At 41.7% G+C, this 22,122-nt stretch overlaps 1 protein-coding gene across 2 annotated transcripts in view; it reads right to left on the reverse strand.

The window, feature by feature from the left end:
- KCNN2 (potassium calcium-activated channel subfamily N member 2) overlaps positions 1 to 22,122 on the reverse strand; it is an 88,801-nt gene that overhangs the window by 1,054 nt on the left and 65,625 nt on the right. For both annotated transcript variants that reach the window (XM_083702296.1, XM_083702295.1), the window contains 3 exons: positions 9,851 to 9,961; positions 8,448 to 8,575; positions 547 to 616 (listed from right to left, as the gene is read on the reverse strand). In XM_083702296.1, the coding sequence (XP_083558422.1) occupies positions 547 to 616; positions 8,448 to 8,575; positions 9,851 to 9,961 (309 nt within the window). The remainder of the gene's footprint in view (positions 1 to 546; positions 617 to 8,447; positions 8,576 to 9,850; positions 9,962 to 22,122) is intronic.

A 22,122-nucleotide genomic window follows, 5' to 3' on the forward strand; every position in this document is an offset into this window, starting at 1 on the left:
AATGTGCTTCGCGCACTGTGTGTAAATCCAGTGTCGAGCTGAGGCGTATCCCAGGTCCCTGAGACACTTAAATCAGGAGATATGTGGCTGAAAATGTGCATAGCCTTTCCAGTGCATAGGCAGAGCATTTTAGTTGCAAACTATACAACTTTAATGTGTAAAGTGGCCCTGAGACTCCACTCCATTTTGGCAATTTGGATGGGAACAAGGAAGGCAGCATTCAAAAGCCACTTATAAAATCTAGTCCCATTTATTTGTACACTTTCTTCTGTTCTTTGTCACCTGCTCAAAGAGCATCTCCTGTCCCAAGGCTGTGTGAGTAGTTTCCCACAGCTAGAATGAGCTTTTGCTTTCCTCAAAGAAGCTAAACCATTTGTGAATGTTGACTTGTCTCCTATGATAACAGAAGGGAGTTCACTGGAATAGGCTTATAGAGCTTGAGTTGGCTTTTTACCTTAAACCTTAGCAAAACGATGAATGTCAGTATACAAAAAGCAAAATGCCAGTACAGTATTCAAAAGCAAAAGCCGGTGTTGTTACACTGACCTTTGCCAAGTCCACCAAAGTGTTTGCCTGATCGTTCAATTTCCTCTGTTCCATTTTAACACTTCTTAATCTAAAAGATTGAAAATCCAAGTCAGATAACAGATTTTTTTTTGCCAGCTCCTCAAACTTGAATACAGCATGCATCTAAACAGATAACTGCATGGACAATGTCTTGAATACTTTGTGTACAGTCATAACTGGTTATGTGTCTGGTACAATGAAAAAAGCATGCTTCCTTAACACCGCAAAAAAGAAAGAAGAGAGCAAGAAAATGTGATGTCCCCGAGACTACTAATTGCCATGGTTAACGCTGAATTCAAAGTGGGAGGTAAGGATTTATTCATAGTGTATGAAAGAAAGCCAAAACATTCCTTAAAGCTCCAGTATCCTGGCAAGTAGGCATAGGAAGTAATGAACGACATTTCAATCTCCTTATTATTGCCTGAGTAATCATTTGGCCTCTTCCATATGCCTACATGATTAGATACAGGTATAAGCCCTCTTCAGTCTGAAATGGATTAGGTTAGGAGGTGTTTGAACCTGATGAAAATACAGTGATAAGTGAGTTCCTTGTTAATTTTTAAAAGCTTTTATCTGACCAGCAGCTAAATAAAGAGCATCATTGTTAATATATTAGTTTCACAGTCCTCAGTGTCGCTGACCTGGAATACTTTTAATTGTTTTCAATGTGCATAACAGTTTTCCTTGTTAATTTATTACGTTCACGGTCCTCAATGTCTCTGACTTGGAATGCTTTTGTACATATGTGCATAGCAATTTTCCTAGTAGGTTTGGTTGGCCAGTTTATCTGTCCATGATTAAACCAGAACACTATGAAGTATTGTATCTGTATAAAAGAGCCTCATGGGTATAGTTTTCCCCTTGGTGCCCAAGTAACTCCATTCATGTTAATCAGCTGAGCAGGGTAAGAAAGAGAAAAACAAGATGTATTATTCTGAACTGTAGTATGAAAATGTGTGTTGGTTTAAGGGTATATGGCCAGTGAGTTTGACAAAGACTATTAATCTTTCCCCCCTCTCCAAATATATGAGAACAGAAAAGTTTTAAATCTGTAGTACTATCCATGTAAAGTCTTGATGCAAATTGTGAATCGGCTATATTGGTGTAAGTGGCTTTCTTCCTCTTCTTATTTTCGTAAGGGTTATGTGCTTCAAGGAATAAAACAGTCCAATGCAAAATTCTCTATTTATACCAAAGCACACACCCACACCAGGGACGCAGGTGGCGCTGTGGGTTAAAGCCTCAGCGCCTAGGACTTGCCGATCGAAAGATCGGCGGTTCGAATCCCTGCAGCGGCGTGCGCTCCCGCTGCTCGGTCCCAGCGCCTGCCAACCTAGCAGTTCGAAAGTACCTCCGGGTGCAAGTAGATAAATAGGGACCGCTTACCAGTGGGAAGGTAAACGGCGTTTCCGTGTGCGGCTCTGGCTCGCCAGAGCAGCGATGTCACGCTGGCCACGTGACCCGGAAGTGTCTCCGGACAGCGCTGGCCCCTGGCCTCTTAAGTGAGATGGGCGCACAACCCCAGAGTCTGTCAAGACTGGCCCGTACGGGCAGGGGTACCTTTACCTTTACCTTTACCTTACACACCCACACCAAGAGCTCCATAATAGCTTTCCCATTCATTTCAAGGGAGGAGGCAGCTCTACTGTACGTGCTTTTTCTTTTGTACAGTTTTGCTGTTTTGCTGAACTAAATGTAGAGGCCTTACAGGCTGGGATTGCTCTCTGTGTATTTTGGACATGGATAGTGCCCTCCCCCCAGGATGTAGGCTTGTCTCCTTTATAAAGGCAGTCTATCATCATCAAGTTACAAAGGCAATGAAGGACTTTGTGTGTCCAAGCCAGCAGTGTTGTGTGGTCAACTAAGTGTGTGAGAACGTTATTCAGTTCACAACATGCCCATGATCTCATTCAAGAAATGAAGCTACCCTGAATTTAGGCATTAATCTCATGTGGTTCCTCTTTCCAGGTCATTGTCCTAAACCTCATTAATAATTGGAATCCGTTTATTTATTTAATTTTTTTGTGTTTGTCCTGTATCAGCGCCATTGCACCCTTTGTCTTATTCGCCACTGATAACTCGTGAATTTATTCCCAGAGTTTATTTTAAAAGATAAAATAGTGAGACGCGGGTGGCGCTGTGGGTTAAACCACAGAGCCTAGGACATGCCAATCAGAAGGTCGGCGGTTTGAATCCCCACGACGGGGTGAGCTCCCGCTGCTCGGTCCCTGCTCCTGCCAACCTAGCAGTTCGAAAGCACATCAAAGTGCAAGTAGATAAATAGGTACCACTCTGGCGGGAAGGTAAATGGCGTTTCCGTGCTCTGCTCTGGTTCGCCAGAAGCGGCTTAGTCATGCTGGCCACATGACCCGGAAGCTGTACGCCGGCTCCCTCGGCCAATAAAGCGAGATGAGTGCCGCAACCCCAGAGTCGGTCAAGACTGGACCTAATGGTCAGGGGTCCCTTTACCTTTATTTTAAAAGAAGCTAAAGCTGGTTTCTTCACAATCCCAGAATCCAGTTGTTTCAGGATTCCCTCTTAAAGCCCACCCCTTCAGCACCGTGCATTCAATTTGATGGGGTGAATGAGAATGAATGGGCTTACAGCTGCAGTCACACAAGTTCAGCATTGTTGTGGGAGGTATGAGGGGCACTCAAGCTCACATTTTCAAGAGGAGGAATAATGTATGTCCAGAAACACATAAAATTATTAAGTGATACTGTGACCCATTTCTTTTAGTCAAACCATGGCTAAGTGTAAATGAGCTGTCCTGTTGCTGTTCCACTACCCAGAGCTAAGCCATGGTTTGGCTTGGCATTATGCCCGATTCTGGGCTCATGGTTTTACTCAATCACACAAACTATGATTTGTAGCCAAGGTTTAGATTTGGCTTATCATTTGTCAGTGTCGGATTTAGGACAGTGCGGACGGTTCCCCTGCACAAGTTGCAAAGCCATGGGGATGAATAATAATAATAATAATTCCTATATTTATACAGGTACCTACTGAGAAGATTGATTTAAAAAAGAAACTGTACCAAAAAGAATTATTGTGAAATTAATAAATATTTTTTTTTGGGGGGGTGGTGCCAAATTTTGTCCTTGCTCAGGGCACCATATTACCAAAGTTTGCCCCTGTATTTCTAGTTTGCCTTGGAAGCAAACCTTGAGCCTAGCTTTAGATGTACTGCTAAGCCAATCAATGGCATAATGTTTGCTAGCATGGCAGCAGCAAGAGTGGGGAGGGGTGAAGTGCCAGTGATTTTTCCTCTAAGGACACACACGTTCACTCATTCATGCTTAGCCATGGCTTGGCTTACTGTTATGTGCAAACAGGGTCTATAAGGGACAACGCTGAAAGAAATCAAACAAGATTGTTGGTCTGTATACATCAGATGTGTAGATTTGTCTGTATAAACTTTTGAAAGTATACTTTAGGTCATCAGTTATCTTTGGAAGAGGGAAAGCCAATTAGCGACATTTTAGGTTGAGTTTTCTATCCTCCTTTCCCTCCCTATATGAACATCTGGAGAAATATGATAAATAAATGGTATAATTTTTATGCTGATTATTTACCTCTCTTGCAAATGTATGTTGATAAAGAGAGATTTGCATCTTCAAGATGTGTATATCAGCCTTGGTTGTGACTTAGGTGGAGCAAACCTTTTTATAAACTGATCATTTCTTAGCTGCGACAGTCAGATTAAAAATGATACTAGCCAGATCTTTCTCTGAAAATTAAGAAATATTGATACTCTGATTCCTTCCTTCCGAACTTCACTTATCACAGAAGAAATTCATGACTTTGGATTGCAGTTCCACAGTAGCAACCAGACTATTGAAATTCACAAATAAAGTATCCATTTGTTGCATGCAGACAGTGGTAAATTCTGCAAATTTGAAAGGAACAGCTCACACAACTTACTTCCGAGCTCTATTTTCATTGTTGAAATAAAAAGACAAAACAAAAGAAAAGAAACTGTAAAATTGACTAAAACAAATTAACACAAGGGATGGTCTTCATGTGAGCGCAATGTGCTCTATTATGGAGCTTGTAGTTCATACATTTTCTCCATAGCACTTTCTGGGTCAGCAATTAACAACTCAAATGCAGGACAGCGTTATACTCTCAGTTTCTATACCACATTTCACCATGTTCTGAAAGTAAGCAGTGACGTTTCATACGTTGTGGTACAAGCAGACATTAGCTGCGTTCACGCATCACATTAAACCATGTGTAATTTTTAACTATGGCTTAATGCGAACAAGCAGCATGCTGGTGGAAGTCCCTGCTTAACTCCTCCCCTGCTCTTGGGTGTGCTATATTTGGGGGAATAAAAAGTCGAGCCTTGGCTAGTCATATTATCCAAACCTAGGCTTGTGGTTTGTTTCTCCCAAACAAACCATGAGCAGTAAGCCAATAACAAACTTTGGCTACTACTTGTGGTTTGTTTAGAGCCACAAACCTTGACTCGACACATGTTCTGAATTCAGACACGTGTGTTGAGTCAAGGTTTGTGGCTTGTTGCTCCTGGCACAATGTGGCCATGAGTAGGGGAGAAATGACACATGGACCTTTGAGCACTGTGCACTAGAATGCTGCTTGTTTATGTTAAACATTTAACGTCACATGTTATTCTGGCCGGAGGGATATCAGTGGCACCTAAATACCTCAGCCCCCTTCCCACATGCCATCCATACATGGGAAGAATTGATAGCTGAAATATTACCAGGATTCTCAAAAGTTAAGAGACTTAGTATTGGTGCATTTTATTTCCATCTTCCCTCCCAACATCAAGTGTTGAGTAGGCTAGAATTAACCTTTAAAGGGGGTCATTAAGGGGAGTTAAAGGAAAACGTATGAATATGTGAATGAAGACTATCACCATGAATCAAAAAGGAGAACTACACAGTTCAGCTAGAAATAGAAAATCAAACTTATCATTCTGAATGTTAGCATCCAACAGGATATGACTGGTTCCATTCCCCTATTTTGCTAGAATACAATTAAACCCCCTTTGTTTGACTTGGGAGGTCAAATGACGCAGGACAAATGAAAATTCAGAAGTAAAACAGAAACCTGACTCTGCATAACAAGGAAAGGTAGCCACTATGGGAATTACTTCATTTAGTTTCTTACTCAATAGTAGGTGATGAACAAATATTTGCAGTTCTTTTTGAAACTAAAGGGATAAAGTTGCATCACTTCCTTTGAGAACAAAGCTCTAGCACATCAATTGGCAAATCCACACATATTTTTGAAAGTCTGAATACTTCTAGCAAGGGACACATAGAAAGTAAGGTCAGAAGACAAAGCTAAATCACATATTAAATTAAAATGAAGACAAGCACCTGGTAGATAATAGCTACCCTGCCCCATGCTTATTAGAAGCCATATTGATTTGAAAAAAGGACTATTCCATGAAGACTGATGTGATGCCAGATCACAGTAGGGCAGGGTGGGAACCTGTGGTGTTCTAGGAGCTTTTGGAATCTAATTCTCATCAGCCACAGCGAGCATGGCCAATGGTCAAAGGGTATGGGGATTGTAGTACATAGGCTCCCTATCCCTGTTGCAGAGGTTGCAGTGCAATCCTGAACATGTACACTCAGAAGTAAGAATCCCACTAAATCACAATATTGTAATACCTGGTTTCAGCTCATTTTGTAATTCACTATCTCAGGAACTCACCCACACGCCCCCCTTTTTTTGTAGAAACAGCTTTTCTATAGACAGCAGCATTTAACCTCACATCTTTGCTAAACTGAACTAATACTCATTGTGTACATTTTATTTTATAACTTAAGCATAGTAACCATTAATGAGTTAGCCCTTAATGAGTTAGCCCTTAATGAGTTAGCCCTTTTCAGATCCCTCCTCTGAAGCAGAAAAGGAAATAACATTACTGCCATTTAATGCGTTCAAATCAACAGCGAAAGAAGAGAAGCACGGTTAATTTATGAAACTTATTTCCTCCTCACTTTTGGTGTAATGGGTGACTACAGACTCTATAAAATGAAATTCACGACTCTTGGGCTCTGTACACAGACCTCTGTGCAGGGAACAACCAGAGATTCCACGTCTTGTGTTAACATCAGGTGTGGAAAAGAAGAAAGTAGGAAGAAAAACGAATTGCTCGCAATGAGCCTTGTTTGGACATGATACTAAACCATGGTTGAATGAGCTACAGTGAACCTTGGGACTGTTATCCCTCTTTCTCTTTCTCTAAGCTTTCACTTCTAGCTGTTTGTCATGTTGGAATTCAGATGATACAAACTGTTAATCTTAACCATGGTTTGTTGAAACAAGCCAACTTCAAACCACAGTTCACAAAGTTTGCTTGTTTTAACTAACCATGGTTAAGATTGACCACACTTTGGGGTTAATATAGAATGAAAGAAGAGATTTTTTAATATACTCCCTGCATCTGTGCTGGAGTGGAGAGCACATAAATCAGATGCTTGCTGCAGTTTATAATGCTAAGCCATATTTATTTTGCAACTTCTTGGAACGGGCTCTGAAGTCTTTTTCTTGTTATTATAGTATTGGGTCTGTCAAGATGATCTAACTTTACTGATTCCCCACTGCAGAATGATTAAAAGCAATATACATCATGCGTATTTCAACTCAGATTCTGAGGTTCTGATCTACACTTCTGAGAAAGGACCTCACTCACAGAAGTGGACCTCTGCTCCCATTTTCATTACACTATATTTCCCTGCTAGTTCACCAAGCTCCAGACTCTTACATTTGGCCATTTCCTCCTCCCAAAAACTCTCTATGTGCTGCAGAGGAAGGGTGTGAAGAAGAGAAACCTGCAGCAATTAATATCTGCCACTAGTTTTATGTAGCCCAGATTGTGGCGAGGTCTTCCTGCTCTAACATAACAGTGACTGAGCACTCTCTAAAGTCAGGTATGAATGAGGAATCAGCAATGCTTCCATTATATCTGCAAGGAGCCTGCGGTTTTCAAAGATTAGCTCGTATCAGAAACTAATTCCCCCACATACCCTAAATGAATAGACCATAAGGTGGCTAATTTCTTGGGGTGCCAAAACGAAGACAACTATCCCACCATTATCTTTTCACCAAGTGTAAATTTGCTGCAGCAATAACATTGATTTTAAAATGAACCAATCATTTCAATAGGAAATGATTACATTCTTTACCCATTTCCTAAAACTGGCACAGTAGTAGAACCTACTGGTTGCAATAATTTTAAAAATGGTAAAAAAAATTATATTAAACATATATCACATAATAAAATAAGGGGCTATTGACTGATGGTTAATATAGTAAAAGAATCTTTTGTCAGCTGTTAGCACCTGCCAGAAAAATCACAAGAGGGTGTTATTGATATTCAAATCTATTTTGCAATACGTACTAGATTCATTCTTATTCCAAAATATCATGTGTAGGAAGCTTTAGCAAAGAAAATCTATATTCAAGGAAGGGTGGTTGGATCACACATGAAGAGTCAGGGATGTGAAAAACTTGTTCATTTGTTTCCACAACGTTTCTGCTTTCTCTTCCCCTGGCCTTGGAAATCCATGGAAACTTCATGAAGAGTCTCAGATATCTTTCCTTCTAAAAACCGTATGTATAATCTGTATGTGAATTAGATTGTGCACCTCATTTCATATCCATCTCAAATGCTATTGTTTCCCATCAATGAGATGGAGATTCAGGGACACACTGAGATACATACAATGCTTTCCTCCCACACCCTTGAGATAAAATGAACAGAATCAGGCAGAAGGTGGATTTGGGACAGCTGCCTGTATCGACAGAACAGCAACATCCACACTAGAAACCGAACCTGCCAGATTACCACAGCATCCTGGATAAGGGGGAAATAGACAAGCCAAAATGGTACTTACTGGTGAATAGCTTGCAAGAATTTGCGCTGATGTTTCCTTACTTTTGCATGGTCTATCTTTTTCACCAGCTTTGTATTTTTATAAATTAACCATGTTTCCCTGAGTACATTGGCAGCTGCATTTTTCACCTGTTTTAAAAAAAGAAAACACCAGGCTGACTGAAACAGCATTACACGTCCCTTTGAGTCTTCCCTAGCACATGTTATCTATCGTAAATATTTACAGGAATGTCTCCTTCTGAGACCAGGTGCTGTAGAGAGCTAACGTAATAAGAGCACAACTGTCTAAATTCTGCGCCTCTGCTTGGCACTTGAATTAGTGACTATCCACACCTAGCATCTTGGGAATTCTGGTTCATACATTATGATGCAGTAGGTCTGATTAACATGCTGACCCCCTTCCCTTCCCCACTGCCCATGCAGGAATTTCCCTTCTCTCCTGTGTTGTCATGGAACATCTTTTTCATAGACAAGAAGAGGAAATATACTTGACATTTTGGATCGTGGCTTTATATAGCAGGGTTGCCAAAAGTTGTTAAGCTTTTTTGCTAAATATTTTTAAAAAGGTGAAGTTTTTGAGCTATCTTTAAGGAAATTTTCAAAAATCTTGACTTGCCATACGGACGGATTTTCCTGGATGTATATAATATATTTTAATTTTTTTAAAGCATGTGGTTAGGATAAAACTAGAATGCCAAATAGACAAGCATTGCTTCTCACAAGATCATTTTATCTGATCAGCACTCTGAGAGTACATTTCCACCACAACATCAGGAATTGTTAGACATTGAACGCCAGTCATGTTTTGTTTTGTTTTAAGTAGATGAGCAGTTGGGTTGAAGGACAACTAGTCAGACTAAACTGGCTGCCAGGTTGTCACTACAATCATATCTCATTTTTGTTCCGTGATGGAATCAAGGCAGAAAACATAAGGCTTCCTTGGAAGTTTCACTTCCAGGCACTGATCAGTCCCATACCTGCTTAGTTTTACTAAGATTGGTTTACCACAGGCATAGGGAAACTCGGCCCTCCAGATGTTTTGAGACTATAGCTCCCATCATCCCTGACCACTGGTCCTGTTAGCTAGGGATGATGGGAGTTGTAGTCCCAAAACATCTGGAGGGCTGAGTTTGCCTATGCCTGGTTTATCATGTGCCTTCAGCTCATGTTCCAGGACCTATTCCACATATTTGCTTCTGTTTTGCTATTCCTTAAGAGAGACCTCACATCTACCACCAGTGGACAAAACACTCAAAGCTGACATGAAACTTAAAGATTCAATAATTCAGTAGCATCTTTCAAGATCTATCCCTAGAACTATCTGTGATCATGGTGAAAAACAAAGCAAAACATTTGCTTTTCATTACACATACAAAAAACCCCAAACCACACATTGTGACTTACTCTTTTAGTTAGCTGTGTATCCATCATGAAATTATGCACATGTTTTTCAGCTTTGGTAAGTTCTAATTTCCTTGCTACCACAGCTACCACCAGTGCAGTGCAACCAGCACCCTGGAAATAGCAATAAAACAAAATCCAAAGAGTTGTAATATCTTATTCAATAATGGTCACACTATTGACGAAACAGGAAAAGAAAACAGTATGGTTACACAAAAGAAGTACATTTGTTTAGTGCAAAATGATATAATTTGATTTTATCAGTGTCTCTGTAGTTGGGAAGAAATTCAGTGTCATGTTAAGGCAGTCGTTCAGTTAATGCGAGCAATTCAGTTTCCCAGATGGAATTATCTCCTCAATTCTCCTTCCACATGCTATTCTGAGGGTTCTTGGCAAACCCCCCAGAGCCAATTTTGGGTGGCACAGAGGGTAGCAGGAGGGAGAAAAGCTGTTTTGCATACAAAAAATAATAATTAAAAATTCCAGACAAGACTCATCAGGTGAATCCCATCCTCAGTAATATCACACTTTAAGAGTTAATTTAATGGCACGTTCAATCGCTTCCAGATCTGCAATTCTTCTCCCTCCTTCCCTCCACAATAGCCTGATTTGCATATTACATTAAGTAAAACCTTGGTTAAGCGTGAATGCACAGACTCCCATAGAGGAGCTTGTAGCTACTTCACTCTTTCCTATCTCTTTTTGCTGCCACGCCATGTTATGTCTTAGTATGTCATCCCAACCCATTTGGTTAACTTCTATCCAGACTAGCCAAGGACAAACCATGGTTGTTGGAGCCTGTATGTTCACGCTTTTGCACTATGCCAAGGTTTGACGTGCAAACCAGGCCACTTGGTCTCACAAGAGAATCTTCTTGCTCCAGTGATTCTGCACATCATTTGTGTGTCTGCTATTTTCTCCCCCTGCCACAATGAGAAGGAACAAAGGAGGATAAAGCCGAAAGTATTGGCAATATGTTAAACAGCTCCCCGCTAGTTCTCCACAGAATGTTAATATTCTTTAGTTGGGAAACTAAGGACTGTAAGTTACAGATATCCTGTTGAAGGCAAAAGAAGTTGGGACTTTATAGGCCATAGACAAAGGGTAGGATAAGAGATGTGATTCTTTGAGCAGCCGATACATGCAATGGGGTTTTGGCACTGACACATAAACATCAGTTCCTTATTTGATATTAGAAGTTTTCAGTTTTCTCTGCTGGTTATGAAAACAAACTAGGGAGACTTAAACAAGTTGCATCATTAATATCAGTGTTAAAACACTAGTTAACATTTACATTATAGCAATAATGAGCTTAACTAAGCCAATTTATAGTGAACTGATCAGTGTGTCTATTAAGGAGGGCAGTATAATTATATTAGGAACAAATCTAATAAAAACAGAAGCCTGTTTAAACTTTATCTTTGAACTTTAATAAAAGTCTTACCTAAAATCTAATTAACCCATGGAAAGTGAAATATTGTACAATCTGCCCTTTGCTCTACCCACAAGGGGGAAAGGCTGACATTCCATTAGTAACAGTTTATAAGGATTCTATACATTAAACATTTATTGACATTAATATTTGATTTGTATTGAAATACATTGCAGCTCTACAAATCCTTGTAAATATGAATATTTGGGGTGCTCTTCACAAGACTTTAATGAACTTTCCCTCTATAAGGTAAATTTATCTCATGCACACTGTCACAAATACATTTATAAATACGCTGAACAGCAGAGAGCGCAGGATAGAACCCTGTGGCACCCCACTTGAGAATTCCCTTAAGGCTGACACAGAGTCATTACTGAGCACCCAATGGGTATGGTTCTTCAACCAGTTGTAGATCCACCTAACTGGAGTAGTATCCAGCTCACTTTTTACTACCTTGTCAGCAAGGAAGACTGTCAATTGCCGAAATCAAGATATATTATGTCCACGATATATTATGTCTAACCCCTTTTCAGAGCCTGAATGAAACCATGTTAAATAAAACAGCCTAGAACATCTAGGAGAGTCCGTCATGGGAAGAAGATGTGCATAACAAAATACTGTAAGTCTTTCGTCAGGAAGATATACTTGCACTAAGGGATTCTCAGCACCTGCAGTAGCAGATATCTCAGCCTTTGGAAACCCCCCACCCTCTCTCTCTCTCTCTCTCTCTCTCTCTCTCTCTCACACACACACACACACACACACTGGTTTTTCTAGAAACCACCTACTTTTCTTTCAGGGACTGAATCCACCTCCAGTTTCCTAGCTGAACAATGTTGCATAGAAACTAGTTTCGGGAAAGAAGGGATTGGCACGAAGCACTATGTAGCTCTTTTTTAAAAGACAAATGAATAGCTGCACTTTTGCTTCCTGAACTATTGTGTTCCCATTTTCCCAACAATACAAGCTCTATTCTGTCTTCCATATACTCTGCTTTACTTTTCAAGTCTACCCTCTCATTTTTAATATGGGGAATCATACCTATTGGCACTGGATCAGAGTCAGGGCAAGTATGAATCCATTTTTTCTGGAAAAGCTTAGAACAAACTGTGATTCATGATATAAAGAGGTTTCTTTTTTTAAAAAGAAAAAAATCAGGCCTCCATAAATGTACAAAAGAGCTTCAAAAACACGTAAATTATTTTTGAACTTCACCGTTCCTCCCTGCCATACACGGTCTGTGCAGCGTATTCTCCAGAAGCTTAACCATTTCCAACAAATGATTATATGCTACAGCTGGTACTTCAATGACTAATTAACCTTTGGAGAAAGAAAGCCTTTGTGGAAATGTCACCAAGCTCACAATGAATAGAGGGAACATCTTGAGATGTCTAGGTGAAGACCAGTAGCTGGGAGTTCTTTAACAAAACACAATACACACACACACACACACACACACACAAGGTACAAGATTTAGTTAAGCATGGAGATTTGGCTTAAGATGATTCATTTGTCCGCATGCTAGTGTAAGAAAAATCAGGGAGCCACAATGCTTAGGTCCAGAACTAAAAAGTACAGCCGACTGAATTCAAAGCAGGAGGAAAACAATCACAACTGTCTGCAGAAAATCTCACACTTCTATAGCAGTTTGGTTCTACAGCTGTTCTCATTTGCTGCTTCCACAGCACATTGTGCAAGAAGCAGAGCATATCCGAATTTAGTTGCGCTTTCCTCATGAAATGACACAAAACACCCCTTCTTCTGTGGCTTCTAACTGTGGAAGGGCACTGCGGCATCCAACTCAGAATTTGGATTCAGAGTTGTGGTTCAGTTTCATTTTTATGTGAGGCACGGAATAGTTCTGATATTTACTAAATCCTACTTTCCCCCTTGAAAATCCAACACAGGGATTATCTACATAGGTACACATATGCTCACAGGTTCCCACAGGGTAACCCCCCCCCCCACTACACACACTGAAGTTTGACTTGACAGAAGTATTACGTTGCACCCAATAGAACAAGCTGCAATGTCTGCTTGGTTGTGTGTGTGGAGGGGCAACAGTTTCTCCAGTTTGCAGATGGGCCCAGGGGCCCAAAATGATTGACAGCCCCTGATCTAATGGAACTTATAAAATACAGGGACAGGAGTTAGCCACTTGCGCAGAATTCAAGACACAACAAAGGACGACGGAACTAGTTTAACTGAGAGAATATATCTGTCTGATATACATGAACATGAACCCATAATCCTAGTTGTGATCTGGAATTGCCATTCAGACAGAGTGCTGATGAACAGCATTGGCTATTCTTCTACAGTTCTTCACGTCAAATTGTTGTGAGCAGGGATTTTCAACCTGACGAATATGAAAGAAAAGAGAGGCTTCTTTGTGTTTATGAAGAGTTTGTTTGTCTCAGATTAGTTCTGTCCTATGTTATAAATCAAGCAGTGATAGGAGTTGTTTCTTTTTGTTTTGCAATGCATTTCTTATCAATAAAAACTTTGGTGTGGCGTGAGCACATTTTTATTCTGAAGGTGTGGCCCAGAGAAGATTTTGAGAACCACTTCCATAATACAAGTGACAGATCTGAATCTTTGTCTTGGCTTGCATGTCTCATTTATGTATAGTTCTTTCATAGAATTCTAGAGTTGGAAGGGACCACAAAGGTCATCAAGTCCAACCACCTGCAATGCGGGATTTTTATTTTTATTTTTGCCCAATGTGGGCATCGAATCCACAACCCTGATATTAAGAGTCTCATGCTCTACTGACTGAGCCATACGTCTTTGCTACTGTATATTGCTCATTTACATACAGTGGTACCTCGGGTTACATATGCTTCAGGTTACAGACTCCGCTAACCCAGAAATAGTACCTCAGGTTAAGAACTTTGCTTCAGGATGAGAACAGAAATCGTGCTCTAGTGGCGCGGCGGTAGCAGGAGGCCCCATTAGCTAAGGTGGTGCTTCAGGTTAAGAACAGTTTCAGGTTAAGAACTGACCTCCAGAACAAATTACCGTATTTTTCGCCCTATAGGACGCACTTTTTCCCCTCCAAAAATGAAGGGGAAATGTGTGTGCGTCCTATGGGGCGAATGCAGGCTTTCGCTGAAGCCTGGAGAGCGAGAGGGGTCGGTGCGCACCGACCCCTCTCACTCTGCAGGCTTCGCGGACCTCTCCGCAAGCAGCGGGAGCGCTCCCGCTGCTTGCGGAGAGTTGCCTGCATGCAGAAGCCTGCGCGCGCTGAGCTCAGCGTGTCCAGGCTTCGGACCTCTCTGCAAGCAGCGGGAGCGCTCCCGCTGCTTGCAGAGAGTTGCTTGCATGCAGAAGCCTGCGCGTGCTGAGCTCAGCGCGTCCAGGCTTAGCGGACCTCTCCGCAAGCAGCGGGAGCCAGCGCTGGGCTCCCACGGCTTGCAGAGAGCTGCCTGTTTGGGGGCTGGGGCGGGGGAAGCTCGGGCCTCCCCCGCCCCAGCCCCGCACCTGGGGGGGAAAATAATTTTTTCCCTTTATTTCCCCCCAAAAAACTAGGTGCGCCTTATGGGACGGTGCGTCCTATAGGGCGAAAAATATGGTAAGTACGTAACCAGAGGTACCACTGTATATAAAATCAGTGCATGCATTTCAATGTATGCAACTTGAGAATGAGTAACATGAAATACCATTTTCCATATCCCGAGTGAAAAAAGCATTTGGGTTTTCAATAACTCTGCCCAGCAAACTCCTTAAAGACTGCAACAATTTGGACAAATTTTAATTCTTTTAATGCATTTTTTATTACAGGCCAACACAGCTAGTTTTCCTTTTTGAATGACTTGGAGAGTATTGAATTCAGCCATTCAAAAACAGTATCCTAAACAGGAGGAAGAGGATTTTATAGCATAGGGAGCTGGGGCTTTATTTTCTGAAGGTAATTCCCTTCCAGCCACTAGGAAAAGCTACTTAATTTGACTTCAGTTTACTCTTTTTTTAACCTAGTACACTACCTAAAATTAATCTCCAGCTCTGCAAATATAAAAATTACCACATTTCCCTATGTGTGTTTTGCTTAAAGCTACAGAACTGCTGGATTTTATATCTGTTAAAAAATTGGGAATTGGCCAATGTCTATTTATCTATTTCTTCCTCTTAGGATCTCTAGGTGCAATCTAAAAAGTGCAAAGCACCTAGAAGAACCTTATATGATAAATCTGCTATCTTGTCCTACACTTCAGCTAAAGACCAATACCAATGTAAACTTTATGGTTTCAACGCAAAGTCAGCCTTCCTCCCCCCAAAATTTTCCTTAACACCTAAACCTGATAAAGGGCTTTAAAGAACTCAAAAGTTTGATCACTAATTTGTGGCATTTTGCTGAGGTAATAAAAATATTCCCCTACTATTATTTGTTTTTCTTATGGCCCAACACAGCTGTTTTTGCTTCTCTTTTTCCTGATAGTGTTTTTTAATCCCCAAAAAGATATCTGTTTTTCAAAAGTTTTGCTTAAACAGTAGTCCCCACCCTCTTCCTTTATTTATATTATTTATATATATAGATAATTTTTAAAATCTTAATAAATTAGTGATAAGGAGAAAATACATTTTTTTCCCAAACATCTGTTGCCTATCATTAAGACACACACTTCCAGAGAGCAAAATGAGAGAGCAGTCAAGTTTGAAAGTCAACTGGCTACGTGTTAGGTCAGGGGTAGGCAACCTAAGGTCCGTGGGCCAGATGTGGCCCAATCGCCTTCTCAATCCGGCCCGCGGATGGTCAGGGAATCGGCGTTTTTTACATGAGTAGAATGTGTCCTTTAAAAAAAAATGCATCTCTGGATTATTTGTGGGGCCTGTGGTGTTTTTACATGAGTAGAATGCGTGCTTTTATTTAAAATGCATCTCTGGGTTATTTGTGGGGCATAGGAATTCATTCATTCCCCCCCCCAATATAGTCCGGCCCACCACATGGTCTGAGGGACAGTGGACCGGCCCACGGCTGAAAAAGGTTGCTGACCCCTGCTTTAGGTACTGTCCTTTATGACTCTCAGGAAAACACCACTGAACTCTCCCGCTCTTTCTAGATCTCTCAAGCAGTTTTGAGTTCAGCCAAATAAGAGGGGGATTTCTGTCTTTGCCCACAAAATACTCTTCTATACTTGCCTGTCCCTGGGAAAAGGTAGCTGACCCATTTCTTGCTCATTTCCCTTGGGATCCAAAGAAGAAGAAAGTAGGTCCGCTTTACAGACAATGATGGGAAATTTAGTTCTCACCAGAAAATGCACAACAATCCGCCTTCTCCTCTGAATAAAATGAAAGGCCTGTAAGAATTTAAATAGACATTCCATTCATTCTGGGATCCCTAGGTGGAGAGCCAACCGAATGGGCCAGTTAAAAAAAGTGTTGCGGCTATACACACACATATATATATAAAGAAGCAATTATTGGAGAAATGAGAGCAAAATCCATCCCTGAGATAGGTTTTAAGACAAGTGAGACCTCCTGCAACAAGAAGCTGCAGCCTGGAAGTAACAAAACAGAAATGTATTCCATTAGGGGGAAATGTGTCACAAAAAATGTGTATATTAGACAGAACTGGATACAAAAAAATGGGCATTTTAGGTGCAGGAGCATGCAATATCTAAATGTGCTTGGGTTTTGATGATTTGCTGTTCCATGGGCGGAGGTGTCATAGTAAGAAAGGTACCACTACAGCAGATAGAAATCTGAAATTCAACATGTGTATAAGGCAGTGCAAACTACTTTTTAATTCTCTTGCTTAGGGAAGTCTGTGGCATGGCAATGACTAGCACAAGTTGTGCCTTAGTTTGCTCAGAGGTTGTTGTGCTGCACAATCACCCATGAGCAAGGAAGGCATAGACAGAGCAGAAAGTTGGGGAATTCTTCGCTCCCATGCTCAAAGCAGCCTCCGACTGAGAGTGAGAGAGACTTTCAACAGTGAATCATCTCTGACTGGAATATTTCTATCTACGATCTTTTTAGACTTCTAAGGCAGTGGAAATACTGTTATATTGTTTTGTTTCACTGGTATCTACTACTTTCCCTTTCCCTTTTTAATTATTCAAGTTTTTATTACATCAGCAATTTTCAATTGGCCTTTTCTGAACCTTCTTAAAAGAAACGTATAATTCAATCCCTTATTAGCAAAGCTAATTATGTTGTTGATACCAAAAATAATTTACATAGCTCTAAGAATTGAACATCTCCCTCCCTGAAAAAATGGCAGCCATTAAGCATTTTTTCTCAATCGTCAAAAAACCACAAAGGTATATAATAAGTTCTTAATTTCTCCACAATGCAGAACTTGGTCGAAGTCACTGAAGCTTCAATGCTATGGTCCCTGGGAGAAAGTCTCAGGGACACGGGATACCTTGGGTCCTACTTGTTAGGATATAGTTCCGTTCCACCTTAAAAGGGAAAAGGCTGTTGTGTGTCACATGCTTGTTTACTTCCAGCTTCTTGCTGGGAACTTCCATTTGTATATAGCTTTTTTTCTGGCTGTTTTTCCTGGACACTGGAGACAGAGCTATGAAAGTGAGAGTGATGTCGGGTCCCCACTCTGAGCCCAAACAACATCAGAGCTCCGATGTCAGCATGGGGCATGTGGAGAGGATCTTCAGGGACAGCTCTGGGGCAGTAGGGGGCATGTGGTGAAGGGCACTTATGCAGAGGCACCAGCTTCTCTGGAAGATTGGGGGCCCCAATGTGATGTCACACAACGTCCTCTGAATATTGAGGGGTCCCATCCCCTTCAAAAATATATATTGGGGGCCGAAACTGCCTCAGCCCCTAGGAGTTGGTGTGCTTGCACTTATGGAAAGGATCCAAATTGTCTGGGTTCCCCAGCATCCCCCAAGTAGGAAAAAAATTAGACCAGAGGTTCTCAACCTGTGGGTCCCCAGATGTTGTTGGACTACAATTCCCATCATCCCTGAGCTCTGGCCTTGCTAGCTAGGGATGATGGGAGTTGCAGTCCAACAACATCTGGGGACCCACAGGTTGAGAACGCTGATTTAGACCATCTGTGTGCGGAAGACTGCAAGATTGAAACACTATCATTTGCAGGTAGTCAGACCATCAGTTCATTATAAGGCGTGTGTGTGTGTGTATACTAAGGGTGGGTGAGTCTGTCAATTTCTGTTTCTTTCCATCACTCATTTTTTCCAGTCTTGAGTTCAGTTTTCCACATCAGTTTGCAATTTATTGATTTTTTAAAAGGCCTCATGAAAATTCTCCAGCATTTTCATGTGAATGTCTCCTGACAGGCACATTTGTGTATGCAATTTTGCTTTATACACACATTTTGCAAAGCAAACTCTCCCCAATGTAGTGCATTTGATATGCTTTTTTCACTACCAATATTTGCATTTTCATGTACACTTTGAACCAAAATATGCATTCTGGGGGACATTTCTCACCTTCTGAATTGCACTGCGAAATTCCGAAAAGTGTGAATTTTCATAAGCTGTGTTTTGGTTTGCAGATTGTTTTGGAAAGTGAAAATTGGGTAGGTTCACTTTTAAATGTCAAGTTAATCAAAGTGCTCCCCCATCCCTAGTATGTACTAAGGGCATGGACAAGATTCAGCCTAGATACAATTTTGGCATACTTTTCAGCCACTTTCATTACTGCATCAAAGACCAATGAAGCACAATCTTGCACCTGCTGTTTGTGTGGCATCTATGTGACTGTCTCCTTATATGTAAAATGGGCAGGATTCAACCAGGGAGTTCTGCCAGTGAAAGCCCCACACAAGGATATCCACTTGCGGGTGGGGAGAGAACTCTAGGAACATTATGCGGGGAGAGAACAGGGATTGTTCTGTCTGGCAAGCCAAAACGTTTGCCCTGACATAACAATTGCCTCTGGGTGATGCTTAATTTCTCCCAGTGTTCTCCTGTGGCTACAATGGATGGGGTCGTCAAGAGAAGAGACCCTCACTTTGAGCTACAGTAAGATAAAATATTGAGACATTAAGGGAACTGTGACCTGCCAGTGAAAATTTGTCTTATGCTATCTATATTCAATTCTTCATTGAACATCAGAATGTTGAATCTACTTCTCTGGAACGCTACAAGCAAGAGAAAATAAAGTCTGCCATCCATTGTTGTATTCGATATCTCATAATCAAAGATATATGATCCCTGAAGATGGAAGTTCTATTCCAAGTTATGACATTTAAGCTATTAATAGGCCAATTCTCTATGAAACGGGGAACGGTCGTTCGAAAGCCACTTATATTAGAGGCTATGACAATATCATGTTGATATAAACTTATCATGTGCTGAACAAATCATTGCTTCCATTTGTTCACGTAAAGGTATCTGAGCTGAACTACCCACATAGTGACAACATTTATGTATGTCTTCTCCTCGGGAATTGGTAAATCTTGCTTCCTCTCCACATGCTGTTGTTCAGTACAGTGGTACCTCAGGCTATAGATGCTTCAGGTTACAGGCGCTTCAGGTTACAGACTGCACTAACCCAGAAATAGTACCTCGGGTTAAGAACTTTGCTCCAGGATGAGAATAGAAATTGCGCGGTGGCAGCAGCAGGAGGCCCCATTAGCTAAAGTGGTGCTTCAGGTTAAGAACAGTTTCAGGTTAAGAACGGACCTCCGGAACGAATTATGTTCTTAACCCGAGGTACCACTGTACTGAACACAGCTCTTTTGTTCCCTTTGGTACGTATCCCTTTGGGAGCAGCCAGCAGGGAGCGCTGTTTGCACACACCTAGCATCTTAGGAGGGGGAGAGGCAAAGCGGCAGGGAGGCTGGTGCTGTGTGGATGCACCAAAAGCAGTGCTGGACTGCCTCCACCATAGCGCCTGCATATGCCTGACTTTCTCACCACCTGGCCCTCACCTTCCAGGTAGGGAGTTTGGGGAAGTGTGTTGCATACTGTCAGCCCTCCCCGCAAGCTGACCCTGATCCTGTTTATTTTGCATTAATGGAAGATGGGCCCGTGGTGTTGCACAATTGCTCTCTGTTTCATCGATGTCGCTGTGACTTAGTATATTGCACTCTTCCAGGTGGAAGCTCCCCATACTCCTGGATGATGTTAATGCTGATAATAATAATAATAATAATAATAATAATAATAATAATAATATATTCAGTATACCTGAAGGAGTGTCTCCACCCCCATCATTCTGCCCGGATGCTGAGGTCCAGAGCTGAGGGCCTTCTGGCAGTTCCCTCACTGCGAGAAGCAAAGTTACAAAGAACCAGGCAGAGGGCCTTCTCGGTGGTGGCGCCCGCCCTGTGGAACGCCCTCCCATCAGATGTCATAGAGATAAACAACTACCTGACATTTAGAAAACATCTGAAGGCAGCCCTGTTCAGGGAAGTTTTTAATGTGTGACATTTTGATGTATTTTTAATCTTTGTTGGAAGCCACCCAGAGTGGCTGGGGGCTGGGGAATAATAAATCATTATATATTATTATTATTATTAGCTGCCCATCTGACTGGGTTGCCTCAGCTACTCTTGGTGCCTTTAATGCTCAAGTAGGACTGCAGAAAGTACTCAAAGGAAAGGTAACAGGTACCCTTTTCTTCAACAGGAAGTAAACCATATAAAGAGCATAGCGCAAGATGATCCTTATGAGCTCCGCTGAATGCCCCCAGTCAGCATGGTTTGAAGTATCTCACATTCATGGATAATTCAGAATGCTGAAGCGATCCAATCCCCAACGTTAATGCCATCTCAGAATGCCCTTTGTCTCGAGCCTATCCAGGGAACCATCATCCCCCAGTGCAGAAAATACATGACCGTATTATGTCACCCAAAATAATAACGGTGGTAAATATAAGGCTACAATATTTCCTATGGAACGTGTTTAGAAGCGGGGGTGTGCACTGACCACAAGATTTGGTTCAGCATTTTGGAAAATAGCCGGCATCAATCTGATGTGCGGTTGGTTTGCCTCAAGGTCCATCCGAATCAGTTTCATTTCCCCCCTTCCCTCCATTTCATTACTGGAAAAACAAAACAACCCTTTATCCCTTCTGGCAAGAAGTAGGTAGTATTTGCAAGCATGCTAACCCCTACAGAGTGGATAAAGTCTGCCAAATGACAAATAGATGCAGGGAAGTTCTGCCAGGTACCTTAAAAAAAGTTTTGATTTTTGCAGATACTTCTCTGCAACCTTTTTTTTTTTTGACATCTGGATTGCTAAGGCGCCCCAGGGACTCTGTTTTTTTTGCTACCTCATACAGTTCCTACTTTGCCTCTGACAAGCCCAACATTCCTTTGAGGCACTCCATTTTGGCTCAGGATTTAAATCTCATTGTCAGGTGGTGGTATGGTTGCTCGAGAGCAAACAGGCAAGACTCCAACCTGTCTTTTCCAGACTTTAGTATCTGTACAAACTATCTTACAGTGCAGAGCGTCTCAAGTCCATGTCTGCTCAGTCGCTAGCAGAATCTGGGAGTGGGCGGTCCTTATACCTTCCCCAGCATAACAGTCATGTGACCCCCATCCTTCTCCTCCTCTCTCTGTGCGCAAACCTACCTACTGCGCAATGTGGGCGCTGGTAAAGGGGGACTTGCCTCCCCTCCCCTTTGCTCAGGCTCGGTGTTGAGGCTCTCCCTAGCATCTTCTGATCCCTGCGCCCCTTCCCCACTGGAGGCGGGGCTTCCTTCCTCGCCAGAGGAAGAACTGCTTCGCAAGGTCTTTGGAGGCTCCCTGTAACATAACTGCTCTTCCACCTCTCGCCTCTGAACTGATGGCAGTTCCCTGACACTCATGCACACCTCTGTTTACAATACTAGCTAACTCATAAAGTACACTAGAGACATGACACAATAGAAGAGTACAATTCCTTACTCCTGAGCATTTTTAAGCTTC

This window comes from Podarcis gaigeae (genome assembly GCF_964106915.1).
Source record: "Podarcis gaigeae genome assembly, chromosome: 11".
In the NCBI taxonomy this organism is placed as follows: domain Eukaryota; kingdom Metazoa; phylum Chordata; class Lepidosauria; order Squamata; family Lacertidae; genus Podarcis; species Podarcis gaigeae.